The sequence below is a fragment of the Temnothorax curvispinosus genome, unplaced genomic scaffold (assembly GCF_003070985.1).
Source record: "Temnothorax curvispinosus isolate PA1 unplaced genomic scaffold, ASM307098v1 QBEX01008784.1, whole genome shotgun sequence".
NCBI lineage: Eukaryota > Metazoa > Arthropoda > Insecta > Hymenoptera > Formicidae > Temnothorax > Temnothorax curvispinosus.
In genome coordinates, this window is record NW_020218564.1 from 169,685 (window position 1) to 194,264 (window position 24,580).

General features: G+C 38.8%; 1 protein-coding gene across 16 annotated transcripts in view; it reads right to left on the reverse strand.

The window, feature by feature from the left end:
- The window catches only part of LOC112458245 (potassium voltage-gated channel subfamily H member 6), a 98,179-nt gene that overhangs the window by 34,025 nt on the left and 39,574 nt on the right, over positions 1 to 24,580 (reverse strand). For 14 of the 16 annotated variants that reach the window (XM_025021761.1, XM_025021767.1, XM_025021764.1 and 11 more), the window contains 5 exons: positions 16,496 to 16,694; positions 15,146 to 15,314; positions 13,127 to 13,195; positions 10,968 to 11,092; positions 10,690 to 10,770 (listed from right to left, as the gene is read on the reverse strand). In XM_025021761.1, the coding sequence (XP_024877529.1) occupies positions 10,690 to 10,770; positions 10,968 to 11,092; positions 13,127 to 13,195; positions 15,146 to 15,314; positions 16,496 to 16,694 (643 nt within the window). The remainder of the gene's footprint in view (positions 1 to 10,689; positions 10,771 to 10,967; positions 11,093 to 13,126; positions 13,196 to 15,145; positions 15,315 to 16,495; positions 16,695 to 24,580) is intronic. The other 2 variants (XM_025021760.1, XM_025021766.1) reach the window with 2 other exon arrangements.

A 24,580-nucleotide genomic window follows, 5' to 3' on the forward strand; every position in this document is an offset into this window, starting at 1 on the left:
ATTGGGCACAACTTAGATAACGATCTACCCTCTCATACACTTTCTCCTAATAAAAACTTCAGATAGAAGCTTTGTAATTGTATCATCATGAATGCAATTCTTTACATCTCACGTAAACAGATAAAAGTTAATTCATCATTTTAATTAGTTGTTAATTCAGTTCAGTTGAATAATTTAATTTAGTATCCATTTTTTTCTAAACAATTGCAAAACGGGTTGCTATTATCACTAATATCGTTACAAGTTAATAATGCGAGAATATAGAATTTATAGCCATTAACCGTATTATCATCTCTGTATTATCATCCCTTCATAACGGGCATATTATGGGGATTTTATTCCTGACATGTTGTCACACAAAGGGAATAATAATCTCCTTTGTCAAATATGATACAAATCCTCTCTTCAAAAGAATGTTCCTACTTTTTCCAGCGGACTAACGAGAAGTTTAGTATACTCTTAAAAGAAGATATTGCTAATCCCGTCAGTGCTTTATTGTCTATCCGGTTCTGGCTTGCTAGAAGGATGTAAGATTCATGAAGATAAGTTCTAATCCCCAGCGCTCTCGTTTTCTCGAAACACCCAATAGGCAATATTTTCCGCTGGTCGACAAGTTTAAAGTTATAATGTGAGAAACTTTAGTCGCTATTTCTATACGCAAAAGGTACGGGGGAGTATTTATCACTTGCAAAAGCGCCGGAAGAATTAATTAAAAAAATTAAGATAAAGCGCTGGCACGCTTCATTGATCATGGCGCGCAGCCATTCCTTTTAAAACATCTCTAAATCATTCCACCTAGATTTGGGTCACTACAGCTGGTCCATCAGTCAGCTAACGCCTCTGGAAAGCGCTCTGGACTATTCTGGAGCCATCGATAAGCGCCAACCTAGTTCTCACATTCGCGCTTGTTCATTGCGACTCAGAGAAAAAAACAAAGAACGCGACATTTCATTTCGCGCGTGGTTTGAAAATCATCCAAGACCTCAGATTGCTTTTAAATTATAGAAATTAAATTATAGCCTCACAACAAGCGAAGTCTCTTCTTCCTTCTGGAAAGCTTCGTCGCAAAGTTTCCCAAATTCTGTGAAACTCGGAGTACATATGTGTGCCATGTGTTCTAGATTTGAAGTCGGCAAACAGATCGTAATGCAAGCCAGTAATATGTATTAGAACTTGTGTCTTCCATTTCATTAAAACAACACATATCAAATTCTGAGTATCATGCTTTCAATGTAGATATAAGTATAATTATAAATTGACCGATATACGTTGTGTAAAAAGAATATAAAATCTCATTGGTTTAAAAATAATAGACAATTGCATACAAAGTTTTTATAACATTATTAGAAATATCATAGAGTGCTCTATACACCGCTTTTAGCGTTGTCTGATTCATGAAGCCGCTTATACCAACCTACTTTGCGAAAAAGTTTCACGCCGTCGTACATGGATTATTGTTAGAAATTGGATACTCGAGTAAGAACTTCCAAGAATATAATCTCGGCGATGGAAACGATCCGAGAGTGAAGCGGTAAATGCGCGATTGTCCGCCGCGCAGCACGAATCAAGGAGTTATCGGACTTCGATAGCGAACGTTGCAGAGGTTGCCGACCCGTACGTAGCGATCCCGTGTAATATTCGCTCTACTTCCGGAAGGTAACGATATGGCTCACCTGTTCCGCCCGCGGCTTATTTTCATCCTGCTCCTTGCTGAGATCTTCAACGAGGTCATGGAGCAGTCTGATGTCCTGGGGGCTGGGGGAATCGACCCTACCAGCCCCCACGCTCATCGCACTATGGGGCGCCAGTTCACACGAGTCAACAGCCTCCTCCTCCTCCTCTTCCTCCTCTTCCTTCTCTCCCTCCGCTGCGCTCCTCTCGCTGTCGCTGTCCCAACAACCCTTAACCAGGGTCCACTCCCAGTCACCGTCGGTTACCCTTCTGTCGTCATCGCTCATTTATAGCATTCAAGCGGCTTCGGGAGAAATTTGGACTTGGCGTCTTGCGAGAGATCCCAGTTCTTCGCGGAGTTCTTGACCCTCGTCCGATGTAGGAGAAACACCGGCCGATGGGAGGTTAATTATTCAAGACCTCGCTGAAGGACGCTTTTTCTTCTTTATTTGATAAATAATCCGACACGCGAGACGCTTTTTTGCTTTCTTCAGAATACAATTTGTCTCGGACGATTTCTCGGCTCATTGGCACAGTGATAACTGATACTCCGAGTGATTTAGTTGCCGATTTAATTGACTGTAGCGAAAAAAACTAGTAACTCTTAATCTTAAGACAGTACGATGATTTTATTGACGCGCGTTGTTCCTTGTTCTTCCTTGTAGTATGTAAAAACGCAGTAAATGTTTGCTTTTAAAACGGATGAGTAGCACGAAATGCCTTTATTGTCGAAATTAAGCAGTGTTCGCAGTTTCACGGTTCACGAGTGAGTCAGAGAAGTCCTTATGTGCATCTTAATTTGTATACTTTCGTTCGTTTGCTGATGCGCGATGTATCTCTGTTTCTGTTTAAAATTTTTAATCAATTGTTATTAATTGTCGTAAGAATTAAAAAGTTATCCCTTAAGTGAGAAACTAAACAAGTCGATTTCTTTATCAAGTCTCGAATTTCCAAATTTTATTTACGAAAATAAGAAATTTATGCACTTAATTGCTTATTTTAAATTCTATAAAATTATAATTCTTTAACTTGATAATACATGCAAAAGTTTCATAGAAACATGAAATTTTTAGATAAATAATTGCTTCTATTTCTCTAGAAATTTACCAAAAACTTCTTGTCCAGTTTCCAACTTAAAAGTATAACTTTTTTTGTTAACATGTATATTTTGCAATAAAATAATTACGGAAGGGGAACTTCTATGAACGAAAACGTTGTCGCGTTATATCGTGTTTGCGTGCATCAACTTGTTCGTTGCGTAGTTAAATTTTACCTGGTGCGGAACTTGAGACTTTTGCAAAGTAATGTAACGTGTAGAGGGAAGTTTGCTCGTTTGACATTTAAGAAAATAAACAGTCTCTTTCTCGAAATATGGTTTTTGGAAACGACTATAGATAACGATGATTGCATGTTACTATCACAATGTTCTATAGTAACATAATGTTTAACATAACGTTAAGTTACTAAAATAAAATAAAAATATTAAGTTTCGTTAAATTTTTCGTTAATATTATATATATTAACAATATTATAATATATTTGAAAAAATATTTTTTATTTTTAAGAAAAAAATAATTAATACTTTGTAAAAATTAAATCGTGCTATCGAGCTATGCGTAACATTAAAATGAAGGATGAAGGATAAAGATGAATCTTGCACGTTAACAAACATCATGCAAGCAGCTTTCTACATGATATAATCATTTTGCATTCTTGATAAAGGCCTCACGATGGCGGAAAGTCCATCATGCAACGATGTGATTTACATCGTTGTAATTTTACGATCTTTATAATTTATGCTAAACGGTTATTGATAACATCAAAGTTAAAAGCTTCCGGAAGCGAACGAAATGTGCCTTTGTGATGAACATCGCGAACGAAATGTGCAACTAGTATAAAATGCGCGACGGACAAAATGTCTGCGCAAGATGGTTCCTGGAGCCGAATGCATTCGACACTGAACAACACAATCATCTTTTTTACGAATTCACGATCATCGCGTGTCCAACTAGCCATTGTCTACTTCGATCCTTCTCGGCATCGATAATAAAAGTGGGACTTAAGTCGGCTGCGAAATAATGTAAAAGTCGAAGGAGCGGTGGGGTATATTACTACGGTGAGGCAAGTGGATCGTGCGTTTTCGTGCCTATCGGCACCTGCATATGCATTTGCACACAAAGGACACACGCGCATATATACGTGAGCGCCTGCAAATGTGGGTGGTGTTAGCATCGCGACGCAAGGACGCCAGTCATTGATCACCTGGTGGCTATGACCTTCGCCAGTTGCATTGTGGTAACGTGGCCGCGTGTCGTTGCCGCGAAAATACCGCCTTCGGTGAGGGTAAAAGATAAATTCATCCCCTGGGCAGAATATTTCTCGGTTGCCTCCCGACATCAGTTCGATACGATTGGCAATTAATCTCACGTCGAAAATGATAGCCCGAATCGTCTGTTTCAAGTTGCAAGAAAAGCTGATTGATTTCCGACGTCGAAGTTACATGACCGGAGCCGTGTAAATGTTTTCTTAACGATTTTCTCCGGAAATCAATGTTATATGCAGACAAGTGAATTCGTGGAAATCACATTATCATAGGTGTTCCGTTATCCCTACAAATTTAATACCAAGTGATTAAATAATTCTAAATAAATAACTGAAAGACGTTATAAAAGAAGCAATGGTTAATCTAATTCAAAGATCGATGATATTTTTTCCTTACAATAATGTTATAAAAATACATATTAAAAAAAAACTGTTAAGTAATGCCGATAGGAAGAATTTAAATCTAGGATACTTCGCGAATGTTTTTTTAGTGAGTCTTTTATCGCGGCTTTGTCAATGTGTACGTTCTATTTAGAAAATAATAAATATTTTGGTAGCTGCTTCATATCCTTCTAAAGGACGTTATCGATTTTGCCGATAAAGGGAAAATGGACCCTTCTGCTTTAACCTTAACTTGAATCTGCTGAATTTGCAGAGAATTAATTTTGAGCCTCGTGTCATTATCGTGTTCTCACGAGCGAGATTTAGCATAATAATTTGAAACGAGATTGAGCACGAATTCCCGGCTTTCAAGGAAGCTTAGGATTTCTACATTCGCGAGATCTCTTGGGTGCGTCCATTTTTAATTGCAATCAAAGAGACGTATATGTGTATATTGTAGAATCTTTTGTTTTCAGCTTAATTTTTCTTTGCGAGAATTTATGTCGTTAAAGCTGAGTAAAAAATTTATATTAATTTAATACGACAAAATATAAATTTTATAAACTTAGCATTTCTGCAAAGATATAATTTCCACGAACTTAATTGCTCATGATAAGCGTATGAAAATGACAAGCAAAATCTGAAATTGATGTCAACTTTAAGCAACAATGTGGGAACAGTTTAGATAATGCACTATTTAATTGTATTAGAGAAGTTCGAATATATGAACAAAACAAAAGTTTGCGATAGCTTCAGTAATGAGATGGTAACACTTAATGTAAATTATCATATATCATATCAAGAATTAGTTTAATGAATACGAAACATAAAAATATGATAGATGATAGTGAAAAAAACTTGTATTAAAATAAAATGCTGGAAAGCTTCAATAAAATATGTTCTGTTTTCAAAAAAGCTTGCATTAAAATAAAATGCTGGAAAGCTTGAATAAAGTATGTTCTGCGGTTTTCAAAAAAATTATTCCTTAGGGGCAGAAAGAAAACACCGACGGTTTGGTACGTAAGAAACCGATTCAATAAAGCTGTCGCCATTTTGGAGGTCCTTAGGGTACCGTAGCTCGTAACGTAACACGAAAGCAACTACGCAACGTGTAACACGAAAGTGTAGAGGAGCACGTGGATGGGCGCGTATGTGGCGCTCCTTTTGCAAACTAGATTGTTCATGTCTCGAACCAGTCTCGAACAGAATCCGTTGCATGTCGTGAATTTGTGCAACAGAAAGCCGCGACGAATAGAATTATGTGAATCTAGAGAATGATCACGTGAATTTAGAGAATATCTAGAGAATAATACACAGGGCGTGTCAAGTTCATTTTCATAACGTAAAAATTTATTTTCTGAAATAATAAATTTTTGGAGCAAACTTTTTCTTAATAAAGATTTGATTGTCACGCAATCTTTAGGTCTATAATCTGTAACTGTATAGGTATGCAACGAATCTGAGACACTCTGCAAAGACATGGATGATGAATGATGCCAAGAAGAGAGACAAAATTATTTGGCACAGCTTGCATGAAAGTACCGTGATTAATCTTAATAAATGAGGAGCAGTTTATCGCTTGGTAAAGCAGAATCATCAATGAATGCATTTATTAAACTCACTCATTTATTAAAAATTCTACTGAAAGTCGCAGTTTCAAAAGTGCGTATATCAGTAGATGGAATTTTATATAAAATGACCTAATGATATAAAAAATTATTACAAATATAAAAAAATAAAAAAATTTCCAATAATATTGTGAAATTTAAAAACTGATAATAAATTTTATACAATCATAATTATTTTTTAGCTTTAATTTATTATATACTAGATAATTTCAAACAAAATTGAATGTTTCGAATATATAGTGTTTCTGGATGGAGTTGCACTTATCTACAACATTTTTTTCTGTATGTATTTCCAATACATCTTATAATACGTTATCACTGTGATATTTTGTATGTTATTCGATGACATGCGAAACGCAGCAACTTCTTCGTTCATTATGTACCTGACTATTTTATATATTTATTTGTACTTTCAATTTTTTGTGATTAGAGAAGTTTCGTTTAAAGCACACGCTCACATCGTTCGCGGCTCGGCGTTCACTGTCGCCATTGGTTGCAACCAACCCCTTCGTCGTAGTCGTTGTCGGCGCACGATTCTTCCCCTTTTTCTTTCAGGGCCACGATCGATCGGCGATCTCACGCCTTTTGACTCTCGCAAATTTGCACGGTAATGAACCGCGACCTATCTTACGAGACGCGCCCTGAACTCGGTATCGGATGTCCCGAGAAATCGCAAAAACACCGATCCTCGAGGTCCTCGCGATTATTGGTGACCAACCGCGAACCGACGGATGAAAAGTTTTCTCGCGAATGACAGTCTCAATTTTAGAAACTGTGGTTCGCGAACGTTGGCAAACGATCCCGATCACTCGCGGCTAAGTTGACGTGGGTACTGCTGGTCGGTACCACTTGATGTTCTGTCATGATCTTGCGTGAGAACGTGACGCGAAGGGAGAACGCGCGCCGACGTCCAATTAGGTTTCGCGCGGGTCTCGAGGACGGGCGACGAGCACGGACTGGGCGCGACGTCGAATGAATTGATCGGCAGGTTCTCGCCCTTGCAGAACCCGCGGACGTAAGAAGGACGTCTTATCACCGTTCGCATGTGCGATCTTCCTTCGCCGAGAACGTGGACGGAGTGGCGAGTGACGGAGCTACCTGCCAGGCAGAACGGGGGACACTGCGACACTGATCAGGGCGCCGTGTAACGGAAAGCCCATGCATTTCCCGAGCCCTCTCATAGCCCTCTCTTTCCCTCTCATTCCGGCACGCGTGCGCCCCGATAAGTCGTTCTTCCTTTCTCCTCTTGCTGCCACGGCGGGCAATCCGCCAGCCAGCGGATTTGCCTCTTCCTCCGCGTCGCGATTGACGTGTGCATCCGTACTTCCGGTACGCCTTTATCCCGCCACTCGCAGAAGACTGGATGCGATGCGATCTTACTTGTCTTGTTTTTTTTTTTTTTAATTCGCGATAAATGCGTAGATGACCGAATTTACTGAGAGTACCCAAGATTCTAGAAAACCTCCCCACTGACAAAAGATTTTTAGTGGATTTCAATTAGTCATATCGCTAAGAGCTTATTTTTCGATCGATGGAAAAAATGTATTAAAACAGCAAGTCTGTTGTTTTTAAAGTTAAAGATCGATCGTCCTAGAAAAGGTATTAGTTTCCCATTTAATTGAGGACTGAACTTCAAAAGAAGACGATTAATTGACATTACGGTTTAAATAGATAATTAATTAGATAATCAATTATTCGAATATTCGAGTGTGCTGCTTATTCTAATACTATTTAAGCGTTACGATCCATTTAAATTTATAGGACGTACATTTATTGCAGAGATGTCATGTATCGCCTCGATATGTCTTGCACGATTCATTAGTTACCGTTATTAATTAATCATTCTCACGCTAATTGTGGCCTCTCGTCTTCCCCCGGTAATTTCTCTTGCAGTCGGTTACGCAATTCTGACTAGTGTAAGTTAAAATGAAAAATACCGGGACTCAAGTTGCCTAATCGTAAAAGATATCGAGGATCTTCCGCGCCAGGAAATAAGTACGGAATGTCAGCTATTCGATGTTCACGTGCTATTAATTATTCTCTTACTGGCGGCTGCTTCCTTCTTTGAAGCAGGTTCTCGGAACATTGCGAAAGCTTGATGATCGCTAAACGAGCTCGCATGATACTATTTTCGGCACTGAATCTCGTGCGTTTTTACGCATTGCCATGTGCAACGAAAATGGCATAAACGCAGCTGCATCAGAGTTTCACTAGTCACAGTTCTCAATAGATTGATTTAAATACTAAAACGAATATCTTAGATATTTTTTGAAATTTCGAGAGAATTTTCTGTGACAAATTTATGGATATTTATATCAATGAATGTAACAATATTTTGTCATAATTTTAAAGCTAACGGATTATAGCATGCTTTTGCAAAATAAAGAAAAAGTTTCTGCGCAGCTTTAAAACGAACCTCCTGATGAAAAACGTCGGCGCTGTTATAAACCAGGGAAATTGATTTATTGGCGTTGATATAATTATTGCAACAACACCTGAGTACATGATAAAAATCTCTGCAATGTTGCCGTATCGGTTATCAATATATTGGAAATTCGGTGGCTATTCTGGTTTATATAAATAACTGAGCACGCGCGATGAGAACTCCTCTCCCGTTAAGCCTCACCGCCAAATGATGGGTGCGCTTGCTGAAATGCAGCCTACAACTTGGAGGAATAGCATCTATAATTCAGACGTTTGTTCGGAATAACGCGACCACGAAGTAATGATCAAAGTTACGACAATACCAAAGCGACACATAAATATATATGTTACGACTTCTTGGAAGCCCATGAGCTTTGCACGACTTTGTCGAGCAGATTGGATTTGCATATTACAAAGTGCAGAATGTTTCAAGAGACAGTTACAACGTTAAGGGAAATAAACGCTTAATCTAATCTTAATTGTTTCATGCATGCAAGAGTAAGGTTTCGTGATCACACGAGTATACACGTGTATACAGTGTCTTCTAGTTCCGATAAAATTCTGAGAAACTTGATTGACCTGAAAGTCTTTGATACTTGTCACCACGTACCAATAGTATATTCAGGAAACATTGGAGTAATGCGAAACAATCGATCACGAACTTAGAAAAATTGTTTTCTGCACATAAAATGTCGCGTTGTGTTACGCTTATACGTAACAAAATAGCAATATATGTGAAAAAGTACAATTTACCGTATGGTATGACAAGTATTTGAGAAATAAAGTAATTTTTATTGGCCGATATAAAGTCAAATATCGAGTTAATTTTAAATATGTTACACGATTGTCTTTCGCTCCATTCGTTAATTTTAAATATGTCATACGATTGTCTTTCGCTCCATTCTATTTTTTGCCTCGCATTCATATCGCGATGCAATTTAATTTTCTTTTTCGCATGTTGACGTTAACATAAATAGATGGTATTGTAACGTTACTATTTCAGCATGTGGCTATTACGGATTCATTAAACGAGACGCTTTCTAATTTCACGCTTCGCCGATAATATTAATTTGAGAGATCCCAACGGCCTCGTATCTTTCTCAAACCGCAGAGTTTTTACTCCGCGGCTTTATATATCGCGTTGATGTTCGTTATAAAACGTCATTTTGCGAGAGTCCTATGCTGCGGGAGATTTCCGCCTACGAGACTGCGGCGCAGTCGGATTGGCGCCAGTCAGGGCTGTATTAATGTAAGGCAGTGTGTTAAAAGTACACCCATATGCAAACAACCTCCTTTCTCTACTCTTCCCCTATGCATTGCTGTTTTACTAAATATTTGAAAGCTCACAAGTTCCGTCGCATTTCTCATACATCACCTACAGTCACGTGCTAAATGTGAAACGAGATTTTATTTAAAAAAGCAAGAGTTATTTATCATCTGCGATAAAAAAAAACACAAACTAACTTGATGTGCAAGAACTGATAAAAGTTTATTTAATAAGCAAAGTCTGCAATTGTTTAAAAAAAGAAAGGGAATTTTCGCATAGTAATTTGATAGCAAATCGTCACAATTAATTATATATATGTGCTATTCTATTAATATTGTTACTCTCGTAAATGTTGCTAGATTTACTATTCTTTAACTTTTAATTAATCGAAACAATGGAAATGAACTACGCAAAAATTTATCAAATACAGTTGCTTATTACGTTAATTACGTAATTTGTTTCTTGTAGAAGAAGACATAAAATTCGCCCCAAAGTGTTTTAGGGGCATCAGAAATTCGTTTTCATTTAGCGAGAGTATTTCGTGACGAAAGCACGTTTTATTTGGTTGGTATCAGTAAATGAGATTTAACTTCTCTGCGAATTCTATCTTTAATTCACGAAATTAGATTGCTCCAAGTGGGCGAAGGTATCTTTGACCCACCAAGGAATGGCTGACGCTTTCATTTCCAGAAAACAGTTTTACGCCAATTTCAATTAATGGGATAAATACGTCGCCGTGAGGCTTTTAATTTCCTACCATCTCTCGAAATGAGATATCACGATTCTCTGTGTGACAAGAAAACTCCTCTCTATATAATCATACAACTATTTTTATGTTACACACACAAGAAAGAATTTATTTCTGTAGATAATCCCACGTAATAATTAATTAAAATACATATATATTTAACGTTGCGACCTTTTGAGATTTTCTACCTGTTTTCCTCACAATTTTCGGACCCTAACGTCGTTCATCAATTATGATATTTCACTTACCTGAGCAACTTTTTCTCCCATGTTTGGTGTGTGCATTGCTCCTTGAAAATACTTCGCAGATCCATTGTCTTGTAAGGAAAACTATAATGATAAAAAGTACGCATTAACAAAGTATTATGTTGAAAATAATAAAATATTTTCAAAAAATATATCAATCCGTTTTTAATATATTTATTAATTTAATAATTCCATGTTTAATTAATTAAAAAGTAATCTAAGTTAAGGAATAGGAACTATATGCATGAGTGATCTTCGTGAGTTTGAGCATGGTAACTTACTTTGTGTTTGATGGAGTCCGGTCCCATCTGACTCAAAGACGGCGACTTCCTGTCCCTGGACGTTCGCCATTTCTGCAAATCGCTTTCGGAAGCGACGCCAGGAAAGATTTTCGAATGTTTCGCAGCTACAAAAAATGAATAGTAGGTGTAAGTCTTTTCATAGTTATGCTACGCGAAAGGTAAAGTGGTATCATTGTTATCATTAATCCAAAATCTATAGGCGTGAAATACAGGCTCGATCAAATCGAATCTATTCGAATCTCAATGGATTTTTGAAACTGACGGCAGCGAGTCTAATGAGCTAAGTCACAAAATCAATCGTTTATATACATCGCTAATCGATATATTTAAACGATTATAAAAAAGCTGATAGTGTGATAACCTAGTACGAATACAGGCACGTGTATATAGTAATACGTGTCTTATACAACATAATTCTTCTGGTTTTATAATATCATTTCCAGTATGCATACTAATCTAATGTAAATACAATAGTACAACGAAACGATCATACCACATCCATATAAATTCCGCATTATTCTTCTGTTTTAAAGAAATGACAATGTTTTATAACTAATTAAATGTTGCATTATGTAAAAATATCTGTTGAAGAATGCATTGATAGAAAATGTATTTAAAAACTATAACTATAATATTGTTATCCTTTTCTTAATTGTATTCCTTTTTAACTGTATATTTTGCAAGCAATCTAATATTAATCGAAGATCGTATTGGTGATCGCTTCGATGTCCACGATTAGCTTGACGAATGAATAAATAACCGAGCCTATATTTCTCTAGAAGCGTTCAGAAGTGTGTTAATAAAACAAGTTAGTTAATCCGCACTAGAAGCTGCATACCTGTGAAAGAGAGATTGTTTTATTGTTCGTAAAAGTCGCGCGAGACGTTATATATCGCGTGACGATGCGTTAATTAGATGATACATCGGATACTATTATATGTAATATATGTATATAATGGGAGGATCATTTTGCTGATGATTTTTATACAATGATATATGGCGATTGTTGTTGATCGCGGCCCCGCGATTAAACGCGGTTCACATGGCTGCATCAGTACGTACATAATGGCGAATACCTAAATATGCACTGTGATATTTGCATATGTGTTTGAGTAAAAGAAGCTGTGAATGCTTAATCATTCTTGTCTCGTTGTAAAGTAAAGCATGGAAATTTGATCTTCAATCAGCCAAATGTACCCGAGTGAAATCCTTGATCTTTACTACTTTCGAAGAGTCAGTTGATCGATGAGAGTTTAGATGTCGGATTCAGATCAAACAAACGAGCATGAATAAATACGAGTGAAAAATTTGCTTCGATGTGTGCTAACAGCATTGAAGCAGTTCATTTGTGTTTGCTCGCGCTCGTTTGTTTCCGATTTGCATTCGGTTTGAGAGAGCGAAAGTCAAGATTAAAATAAATCAATATCAATAACTTGAATAAAGATATTTTCAAGATACGAAATGAATACGGAATATTCATTATTCTTGAGAAATAACATATTACATTTCAGAAAAAGGCAAAACGTAAAACCAAAATTTTTGCATAAAATACGTCATATGACTCGAAAGTGATCCGGATTTTTTTTTTAGAAATATGCAGATCTTTCGTCAGACAGTTTTTCCTCGGTTAAATTTAATAAATAAATAAAGTTCAAATTGTGTAAGTTGCATGCATTATCGAAGAAACCGGATTGCTTCACATAAAGTACAGTTAAAGATATCTAGATGTATGTACATCTGGACGTCCTCAGATTTGCGAGTATAAAATGGCTGATCGAGCGAGTGCCGGTCTGATAATCGTATACGGCAGAGATATAAAACGATGATATTTCTTCAAAACGGTTTTTACAAACAATGGAATTTAAATGTTAGCATATTGTATAAATCAAAATGGTAAAAGTAGTAAGTAGTAGTAGTAAAACAGTACAAATATACAGTAACAATAAGTGGTGAGTAGTAGAAACAGGCCTATGAAAGCTCAATCGGACACAAGTAGTACGAAGTCAGATCTCGAAAGCTCATGATAACAAGAAAGCTGCAAGCGCTTGGTAAGTTGTAAAGGGGTGCAAGCTCGCCGGTTGACTCGCGGTCGGTTAAAGGAAAACCAAAAGAGCAGGGTTTGCTCCCTCCTGTTTTACCTTCGGCCAGATTATCGACTGTCGCTGGTCGTCGCTCGAGGGTGACGTGTTCGCTCCCTCGGCCCGCTACTAAAATAGTTTACTGTGGTTTGACTTTGGATTGACAGGTCGTGAAGAGAGAGGGGATCGCCATCAAGCTGACGAAGGCGATAATGTAATGCATAAAATAAGGGGGGGAAAGGATTGGGAAAGCTATCATAATTTTCTGTTTGTTAAAAGAAGAAGAATATAAAGCACAGAGACGTTACAGTCTTCGTTTTGCTAGATATTTAATATAAAATACAACCATCTTTTTTTTCACTATAAATAAAATGAAATAAAATAAAAAATTATGATCGAATCAGATAAGCATGTCCTGACGTCTATTACAAATTTAGCTATATATTTAGGTATAAGACAATTCCTTTAGCCGAGGTGGCTAAAGGCATAATTCTTGATTGAAATTCACGAGAGAGAGAAAGTTCGAAAGAACTATTTATACTTGCGCATAAGTTATTTATACTTTTATGAAACTTAATTAGGGTTGATTGGCTGTGCGAACATATTTACGTGCGCAGCTTAATGTTAGTTATTTTGGAATACACATCCTCCACAAAGAGGGTGCCGTCCTACGCGACCTAACTGTATTAAAAATAGATGCGCGGACTCTGGCAGGATCTGGCATCTCTCCCCGATCCTTTGTTGTCGTCTCTGTGCCTTAAAACTCGTTCTCGCGACTTATACTTCTTTTTCCCAACATTCAAGAACTGTCGTCTATGTATTATCGGACGACGTTAAAAACAGTCGGACGCTCTTAGACGGAGATGGTGACCCGAACGCTTTCGCATTGTTTCCGTGCTCTAGATAAACTTCATACTCTTGGCAAAGCTGCTACCAGATCACGTAGCAACTGTCGGATGCTTATTGCATTTCAAGTGGTGACCAACGGCAGTTACGATGAAGTCATGAAGACTGTCAAAAAGCGTCTTAAAACCGCTGGACATCTTTTTAGCTTCAAGCTTTGTTCAAATTCCGTTTATTTTCAACGTAAAATTTACTTTACTGAGAGAATAAAAGTCTATCAAGAACATACGGTAACGGAATATTGATACTCAAGTCATCTTTGACATACGTTAAGATAAATATTAAAGACACATTATTAAATATTAAAAATTGATCGTGGACACTCATAAGAAAGAATGTACTTAATTCTTTGTTAGAATAAAGAATAAATCGCCCTCTGCTCGGCAAAAAATATCTTTCCGCATAATTTTTTTTTCTCCGTAATCAACGCAAGTGGGAAAGACAAAGCAAGTGGAAGAGACATTTATCTATCAGTTTCTATCTGCAAACATGCAAGACCTCCCGCTCCTATGAGCTACATATATCGATGTACAGTTCGCGACGTTATAGAGTATAGAGTGCTCTTTGCTCGCGATGTATGGCATGGAAGGCCAGATGGTCACTATCTGTCAACATCCGCGGCATGAAACATCGCATGCAACGATATTATTATTATTCGCGTTACCACAAATTATTATTTAACCGCGATACATATAAATGGTCATGCATGCGGATCATATATTGCAATTATAAATGCGAATAAAACTCTTTCAACCAAACTACAATCACGACATTGAAATATTTCCCCGTTTTCTCAATTAGAGTCAAATAAAAATCTTTGCAGACGTTATGGACGGCGGAACGATAAAGTAAACGCTATTCAATCATATTAGCTTTCAAATAGAATAATTACGATATTTCCTTAACTTGTGTATAGCTAAGCTATTCGTTTCAATTGTTCACAAAATGATCGATGAAATCCGAAGGTTTCTATATCAGTTGTGACCTTTAGAAAAGTAAATGTTCCGCTAACTAGAATTGAAACGCAACGCAACTAGGGAAACGTACATATATATTGTCGGTCGTAAAACAAAACACCGCTCCACAGAAAGCGCTAATGCCAGATCAGGCAACTCGCGGGACACGAAGTATAGAACAAAAATGAATTGTACGCAGTGGAGGTTATCGTGTACTTACAAACGCTGCAGGTGAGACTGCGACAAGGTGCTCTCGCCGTTTCTGCTTTCACGGCTCGCTTCGAGATAGCATCCAGACTCGCCGCGTGAGAGACACTCCGCGAAGGGCCCTCTGCGACACCCCCCGAAGACGAGTTCCCGCCCTCCCAGATTCCCGACTTTTGCGAGACCTGAAAGCACAAAGCAATCACGTCGGTTGATTAATTTTTTCATATTTTTAGAAATATTTATTAAGATAATTCCTAATAATAATTAGACAAGTATAATACATGATAATTGTAAATAACCAGCTATCCATTTCAAAAATGGATAGCTAGTTATCTACAATTTACGAAAGAATTTGCGATGTAATGTAAAATTAATTAACGCAAGACTGCGCTTTCTTCCGCAATTTTTCTTACTGACATTTCAGCGAGAACGTAAAGTTTTTTCTTGCATCTAAAAAAAAAAAAAATTTTCCACGTCGGCAATGCGGCAGCTCTAATCCTTAAAATTCAAGGAATCTCGCCGAGGCAACGTTTCGGGCACGTACGGCTGATCCTATTAGCTCGGTTCGATAGCACGACCGGCGTCTATTACGTCCAGCCGTCGGGCATGCTCGTGAAATTGAAACGGATAGAAGGGCTTGGTGGATAGGGAGGTGCGAGAGATAGTTTCGCTCTTACACACCGTGTGTACGAGAGCTCCAACATATGTTCGGATTGTATGGTAGCAGCTCATGCATGCGCTATTAACTCGTGTACGGTCGTGCGATAACCTTTGCCCGTTCTGCAGCTACCTACGTGTCAGTCGCGTATCGTGGCCGACGGCGAAACTTTGTCCCGGAATTTCGGGCTATCGCCGCCACGTGCATGCTAAACGCGCGTTTAGCGCTCGTTACAGACGTTACGTTTGGAAAACGCGATTAAAATGGGTGTTTCATCAAAACTCGACGGACGATTTCTCCGACGTCTCTTTTCTCTTTCCTCTTTCCGACAGATATACTATTTATTTCGCAAGTGTCTTGTACCTATATCATTGTCAATTGTTTCGTGCAGAGAGTAATGCGAAATCCCATCAGATAAAATATTTAATATATTTCCTTTCTATTCTCTCTTCTCTTATAGTCTGCTGTATTAATAGCCTGAAATTTTGTACTTGCTTTCCACGAATGATTGAGAACGTAGTAAATTTTTTCACACTCAGTTTGCGTGTGAAAATTAAATAAGTTCTGTCTATTGCAGTCTTGCTCATACGTATGCATTACTAATGACGCTGCTTAATTACTGCCGGTTAACTGATCGCAATGTTGGCGGATCGCGTGCTCGCATAACGAATTGCTCACGCTGCTGGATGCACTTTTTCTACTTACATCGCTCACTCCCTCGGGACTCGCGATGGGAGCAGTGGTGCCGGGCTGTGGTATTATGCTCGGAGTAGTTGCCGACGTTGTTGCGCCACCATTGTTGTTGCTGCCGCCCGACGGCGGCGGTGGTAGACCCGGCGGGGGTGTGCCGGTCCTCCCAGGGCCCCAAGATTCCATCATTGTGGGCGAGCCACATGTTAACGGGCTAAACACATCACATAAGTTTGATTAATCAATCAAAGTTCGTTAGAGTTGCACATTGTGATCAATCATATTTACCGTGCTACTTTAATTTTCAAATATTTATGATTTTTGGATTGGCTCAGAAATTATTTTATCCTGTAAAGCTACATAAAATGGTTAAAGGGACTGCTTCCTTTAAAGATTTACTACATAATAGTCGCACAAATTTAATCCCTTTTGAAAAGCATTAAAATTGTACCAGAAGACCTCATTAATAGCAAATTATGTTCGTGAATTTTGATACTCAATGGGACCTAAGTTATCCCTTTCTTCATGAAAGATTCAAGCAACAAAAGCGACTATACAGATAAACAATAGTTATTATGAAAAAATCCGCGATACAATATTTATTTCCGGAACGCAAACCCCTGGCACGAGTGATAAAAAAAAAACCGAAACAGGTGCCTTCCATTAACCCGGCCAGGAAATTGTGGCTGGCAATGGCCGACCGTATCTAATAACCCTCCCTCCCCTTATGCGGGAAATGACGTTAATCCGGAAGATGGTTCGCGCGCGTAGTTCGAGCCCCTAAATGGCCACGTCGCGGGGCGGGGTGGCGAACGCGCGGCGGAGAGAAATTTATTGTATAAATTCTAAGGCTATGGGGGTGGTCGATACCGCGATACGGAACAGAGGTCAGACCTCGCGAGTGAAGTGTGTCAGTGTTAGGTCAGACTTGCCAATCGATAAACAACCTCAGCCCGCGGCGCGACGCGTGCTTGTGCGTGCGTGTGGGTATGCATTCGTGCGTGCGCGTGAGCGAATGCGTGCATGCGTCGCGTTAACTTACGACCCGCATTCGGTGGCGCAGTCCGCGTTGGTCGCCGCTGGTGTTGTTTCGTTAAAACAATCATCATTTACCGTCATGTCTGTATGCGCGTTATAGCATCCACGGACAGACAGCCGCATCGTCCTTTGTATCGCTTTCAATTCGCAGTTGGTGCATTTGTAACGCGATTAGATTCGATCGGAAGGGAATTACGTAGGGGAACAAAAACGTACGGCAGTACGTTTGGTTAAGCGAATGTACAAACAGCCAATTATAGATACCGTGCGCCGCATAATGCAATGGCCTTCTATGCGGCGCGGCACCCGCAGAAGCCATTCGTGCGCGTCCACACTAACAACTATTCAGTCGCTTCATTATACTAACTGTTTCTTCTATTGTTAGATATGTATAAATATAAATTTCAAGTATATTACAGAGCTCGTTATGACCTGTTAAACTTTCAAGTATCTAATTACAAAAACTTGATAACCCTTAGATAAAATTACGGCCGGTTCAAATGCAAACATTTGCGTAATAACAACTAGCTAGACACTCGCACGAAATTTGCATTAGAAATAACGACAGGACGTTGAATGACACAATTAGAAGTTGTAGAACGACGGGATGTCGCGTTCTCTTAACAGCTTCGCACTTGACGTGTTTATCCACGATGCGGTTTGCTCGCAGTTTTGCGAGACGTCGCGAGCACGGCGTTTGATTACCGTCATTCGGATTTAATTAATTAATTCTGCGCTCAATGTGTTGAGAATATAACACGAGATTAGTCCGGCGCTCGATAAAATTGATTCCCGCCGTCTAACTGCTAATTGGACGTAAAAACTCGGGGAGGGTAACAAATACGGAAGAGTCGAGGAGAGAAGGTCATTTAATTTGCAGAAAAGTTTACGGTCGATAGGTCGCCAAAACGCCCGGCTGAATCTGCAAGAATCATATAATGGCGAGATGGCCACCGATCTTTTCAGGACTTCCGTACTGATAGTGTTAAGGACGAAAACGTGGATGATATCCGTTTGGAAAATGTCCAAACGGTGTTCGAAAGTGGGGAATCGTTGGCGGGGCACTCTCATAAGGCAACGAGCAACTCGTCGATACACAAAAAGAGACTCTCCTTTGTCCAACCCCCTTTCGCGAACTCTTGTTCGAAAACGTTCGCCGTTTACCGCCCAGGCTCCGTTTACCCTCCAGGCCTCCGCGATTTGTATGCATGAGCGAAGTTGCAAAGCGAATGGGTCAAGTTCATCATTCAGTAAATGAAGATACGATATATTGCGTGACGATGAATACCTGTATCTCTATGATTTTGAGATTTCAAAGTTGCTGATTTTTCAGACAATCGGATAACAAGTAATCCTGAACCAATAGCAGTTATAAAAAAATGTAAATTCATATGCATAACCTTTGGTTTCTACATAGCGTAGAAAAATCTGAGTTTAACTGGGCGTCAATTATTCAAAGTAGGAATAATGACATTTTCGAAGGATCGATCGTTAGCTTCTCAAAGACGAAATTATTAGCGGCGAACAGAATTGTGGGCCACGAGAACAGTTGATTACCGCCAGTAAGATCGATGAATCTTGCACTGATATTTATCGCAGGTATTTCGCGTTCCGCGTGTCGCAAGGGGTTGAATTTTATCGCCGGATGCGATCAGCCGACTCGCGCGCGCGGTGGATTTATCGACGTTTACAGCATCGAGGTAACCCTGACATCGATTCCCGCGTCGGGTGTGTTGACAGAGTGATTTCGTAATACAAATAGATGCACGTAATAGTGCTGTTTCTTTCCTCGTATGTATATAAAATAAAGTTTAACTGTTTTCAGGTCGATCTTTGTTAAAGACGCGTATATAAAAGAATATCTGGCATTATCTTCTAACATGTATGTGCTGCATGTGTCTAAATTTCCCTGTTTTAAAATTACGTTTTCTGTAGCCCTATTCTGTAACTTTTAACGACAGTTTCGTTATCGTTATATTGTCATTGCGGATATTTTTTACTATATATAATATTTGTGCAACGCAAATATAACGATAACTGTCGTTAAGAATTACAGAATCAGCCCTCTGGTATTTCTTTATCTCTTTTTAAGAGATAAAGCCAACTGACAAATTAAATTCGATTCAAATTAATCGTAATTTCTTTCGTAATTTGATACACTCGGCAGCCAGACAAAGAAAACCATTTGTGCAATTTTCTCGGACAGAAAAATATCAGAATGCATTTATTCGTTTGCATGTCAATAATTTCCACGCCGGTGTGTCGTTAGCGCGCCGCTGACATTTTCAGCGGAAACGACGCGTCTGCAGTGACGATAATTTGTTTTTGAACGAGATAACCGCGCAATTACCAAAGCTTGATATTCATCTATATATTCGATAAAACCACGTCGACATTATTCCAAATTATTGACCTTTCTGGTATATATTGTGATGAAAACGCAAATAGACTAATACTCTTTTTCTAGTTAAACTCCTTCAAGGCGATTGCTTGATTGAAAGTAACTTCTATCGTCGCAGTCTTATACACATTTCGTATAAAGAAAAGAACTTTTCGATGTCAAGAAAATGCTAACATTTTTTTATCAAAGCGCCAAGTAAAATATATTTTCAGACAGAGCTTTGACGACGACCTGAATAATTTTTTATTTGATTGACTGCAATACGAAAATTCCAATTAAATCGTAGTGCGTAAATATATCGCGTTATAACAAATCTATTAATTACATAGTTTTTCCATGTTTTCACCTTCTCATACTCGTGCACGCTATTGCTGAATGCGTACGAGAAATTGGAGCGGAAAATTATATTCGCATGTTTACTGTTTAAATCAGATTCATGATGATATAGTCACCCATCATGATTTGAAAATGATTTGAACGTTTCAGCGCGATGTTTGATAATTGCACGTGTACGCTGCTGTTAATCGAATTACGCAATATTTAAATTGCAATTCGAATTTCTAATTCTTCTTCCAAAGGTTCAACCTACATATCATTATGTTATCGTATCGTTTGATCAAACACTCGGTTTTTCCACGAATAGACCTTTTGTCACGAATTTATTTTGTTAAGATTAATTATAGTTGTTTAGCTTTTTCGTGTAATTATCTCATGATATCCCCAATTATAGTATTACAAATCGGTGTGACCTCAAAAGCAGTTATTTTTTACGATTTTCTTACGTTAATTAACTTTAAAGCGAACTTGCTTCATCCATGTAATCAACTAATGCGTATTCTCACGCGAAGGTCTCTGGGAGCGTGCATAACATCATATTTCGTCGTTAGATTAGTATATTTCACTCGGCCAAAAATCGTTGGCGACCTCTAATTTGGAGAAATCTTCGCGGTAATTCTACGGATATCTTAAATCTCAAGTTAGCATGCAATTTCCCTTTTGCGAATTCAGCAATGTAATATATTATTCTATACTAACTAGATTTGCGAGGAATGTGGCTATTTGCGCAACACATAAATTTTTCTTTGATTTAATAAAACGTTACATGAATGTAATTCAGCTACATAATAATGACATGATTAAGTATAATAAGTAGTTAGATTAACTATCAGTTCTCTTGAAGAAATGTTTTAAATAACATTACATGATTGTTCAATTAATTTCAGAATGACGAATAGTTGGTATTATAAATGCGAGCTTTCACATAATATAATGGAACGGAGATTTTATAGCAATATTTCTTGTATTAAGAATGTGTGATGAAACAATGTGTTTAAACTGACAGGCGTACCTATTAAACTAATAAATAAGTGACAAATTATCACCATTCTTAACAATCCTACTAACTCTTGTGTTGGTTGCTGTCGCTTTTTACATTTCCCGTGGCGTTTCAACGAGTAAGGGTCATCGAAAAATCCCATTCTCATTCGGCATTCGTGCCCGAAATGACAGTGCTTTGCGCACGTCATGGCGGTTGCGTGCAAGCCACGGTTTACCCTGAAATACGCCTCGTCGCCTTGAAATTCACTGCTGAGGAGTGCGGTATTGCCCCTCTTCCGATTTTCGCACACATTCGCTATCTCGCTGGCGGCGAGACATACCTTACGAGTGAATATATTTCTCACTGTCAACGTAATCCCGTAATGTTGTTTTAGGTCTGCTACGAGCGAGATAACATTTCTGAATTACCATAAGAAAATTGCACAAAGTGGCAGTGGCCGTCAGTAGTTTCAGTAGTTAAAAAATGAATCATATAGTTGTATCGTCATCGACGTAAAGATTTAAATGAAATTTTCGAAGAAACTTGCTACCAATAAGAGCCAATGCGGATGATGAGGTTGTTATGCATCGACAAGTCACCTTGATGTTGACTCCGGAAACAACAGCTTTAGAACTATGCCGGACATTGTGCAATGTGCCCCGGATAGGATCGAGCTTAATGGCAACTGTAAATCACTCGTGGTGATCATACGCGACGCCTCGGAAAACAAGCGGAAGTAACCTCATAATCATCGCGGAAGATAGCAAAGCTGATACATTTGTCAACGTCATCGTCGAGCTTTGAAATCCTCGTGGTCTCTTAGAATGTAACTTAAAAGTTTCAACTTCTTGCCCGAATATCTTCGATCGGCCAATTTTTGGTTGGTGTATTCTCTCGGACTGCACGATTACCTGCTAATTTCTCGCCTACCTAAAGCGGAAAACTACGAAATTAATCTTAACACGGGTCGATAGAGCTGGGACCATTCTAAATCCCTTCTAGCCGCAAACTTTCCGGAACAAAATGACGCCTGAGTCGTAGGGAGGAGGATTATCCGGCTTGCTTTTACCCGGATGGGTGAAGGTTGAAATTAGCTTACTCCGACAAAGTTGGTATTATCAAACCACGCTTTATATTCATGCTTTGCGCGTTGGAAAACTGTGTCGCGCTATCAGTTTATAATTGCATTCCGAAAAGTGCCTCCTCGATACTTTCTCTCTCTTTAAACAGATTACATTTCTTAAAATAACCTTCGAACACGCGAAGTGGTTAATAACCGTGATTTTAAAGTTGAAATTTTGATATCTCTCTCTCTCGCGAGCTAGCATTATATCGTTTGCGAGATTAACGATTGACGAAGAGTACAACGGGTATCTTTGAACTATGTGTGTATGAAACATCTATTTAAATTCTCTAAACTTCATTTGAATCTCGGGTTATAAGTAAATTAGAAAATTTGTCGAACTGGCTCATAGTAGCTTCGTGTACTACGTAACTACTCTCATTTATTCCCCTCGTTATATCATGGCGTTGCGTGCTAACGAGGATTGCTCTTAAAACGTGCATTGACCCAGTACGACTAGCCGCTATTTCCGGGTTGGTATCATCCACCTGAAGTAGATAAAGCGCCTTTCTCCATATCTACATTCCACGTGCCTTAACGTACTCCTTGAGTCACTTCATGGTCACGCACACTCTTTTATGTGAGATAAGATCTTCCAGCGCAAACAAACGCGTTCATTCATTCAATTCGCATGCTCGACTTCATTCATTAAGCATTCGTCTAATTTAATACAATATAATGTAACAGTAACAATGCGATTTTTCAAATATTATTTTTAATAAAAGATAGGAAAGTCAATTTATCTTTTTATAGTACTTGCTACTAATCCCTTCTCAAGGTAAATATACGCGCATTTTACTATACTTGTCACAGCAGTCAAAATTAATCCAGACTGGCCTTAGCGTGCGGTGAAAGTTATCTGTAGTCTATCATGGATAAAGAAAGCGACACGCACAGGGACTCGGGTGAACACAAAGCTGCGGCCCAGGTACAAAAAACGGAAACTCGTTTCCATTCTGTTCCGCATGGCCATACAGTGATCGCAGAAACGGCTCTTCAAACTTTACGTCGCGGCACTGCGTGCTTGCGTGACTCGCCTTGAAATGCGCAGCGAGACTGAGGGGATATTCCTCTTTGTCACCGTCACCGTCGCTTTAATGGAGCTTTCGGATTATTCAGCAATGAAACGCCATGGTTTTATAATGCGAAAAAAACAGAATTTCACCACACCGCTCGAAAGATTTTCTCACCGCAAACTTTTTGGAGAAGAAAACTTCTTCGTCGCAACGATCCGCCATTTGATTACGATTTTTCATACCGTTTTACATTACCGCGAGATCTCTCGTTGCATCCGATATGTTTGTTCTCTCAAACCGCTTGAATATAAACGTGTCGTGCGAAATGCATTAACTCTCCCACGATTGGCTTTCTCTCTCAATAAATTTTTGTACTCATTTGTTTGCATTAGCGGCGATTAAGATCATTTACTTTGATGATGTGTAAAAACAGCTGAAGAAGTCTTTTTTGCAATTTCTTCAATAGCTACTTTCATGCGATAGAAAGCTGATTTATTCATAAGATTAGAAAATAACTCAAATCAAATATAATTTGGAGTGTTTCCAACGTAGTGATATGCAAGGCGTTCGTTTTAATTTGCATTTAGCGTCGACCTTTGCGACATTACGTAATGGGAAAACGCACACTCTAATATCACAATATCATATCACATAAATCACAGCCAATCACGCGCTCCTAGCTTATTTCTTGTAATATTCTTGCGATAATAAAGGAAAAACGTAATTTAAATATGCATATTATCGCACTGATACTACAACATCGATGGGAAATTGCTCGGTTTCAGTTTATTTCGAATTTGTTATGCTCGCAGATCGCGATCGTGTACAAACTCGACAAGCTCGCATTTTCCATGGCATTTATCTTCGTTGCGCATTGTGTTCGCGACTCGATTAGGACTGACTTTTCGATTCTAACACGTCGTCGCGTGCAACGCTCGCTCGCGACGACGTGGCAGGCTCACCTTGAAGACAGGACCGCCCTGCACCCTGCACCCGACGCGACCCTGTCTCTCCGTTCGTTTCTGTCTGCCTCAAGGTCGCAAGCGCGATCGCATTATTCTCTGTCGTTTTTCGTGTTTCTCGGTCCTCAACGTGGTTCATACCGCGTCTAAGCCGCGTTGCGTGTCGTGCACGAGCTTGCAACCCTGAAGCCGAACTGCCACGATTGCCCTCCGAAGTTACTACCCCGTTGTTCTTAAATATA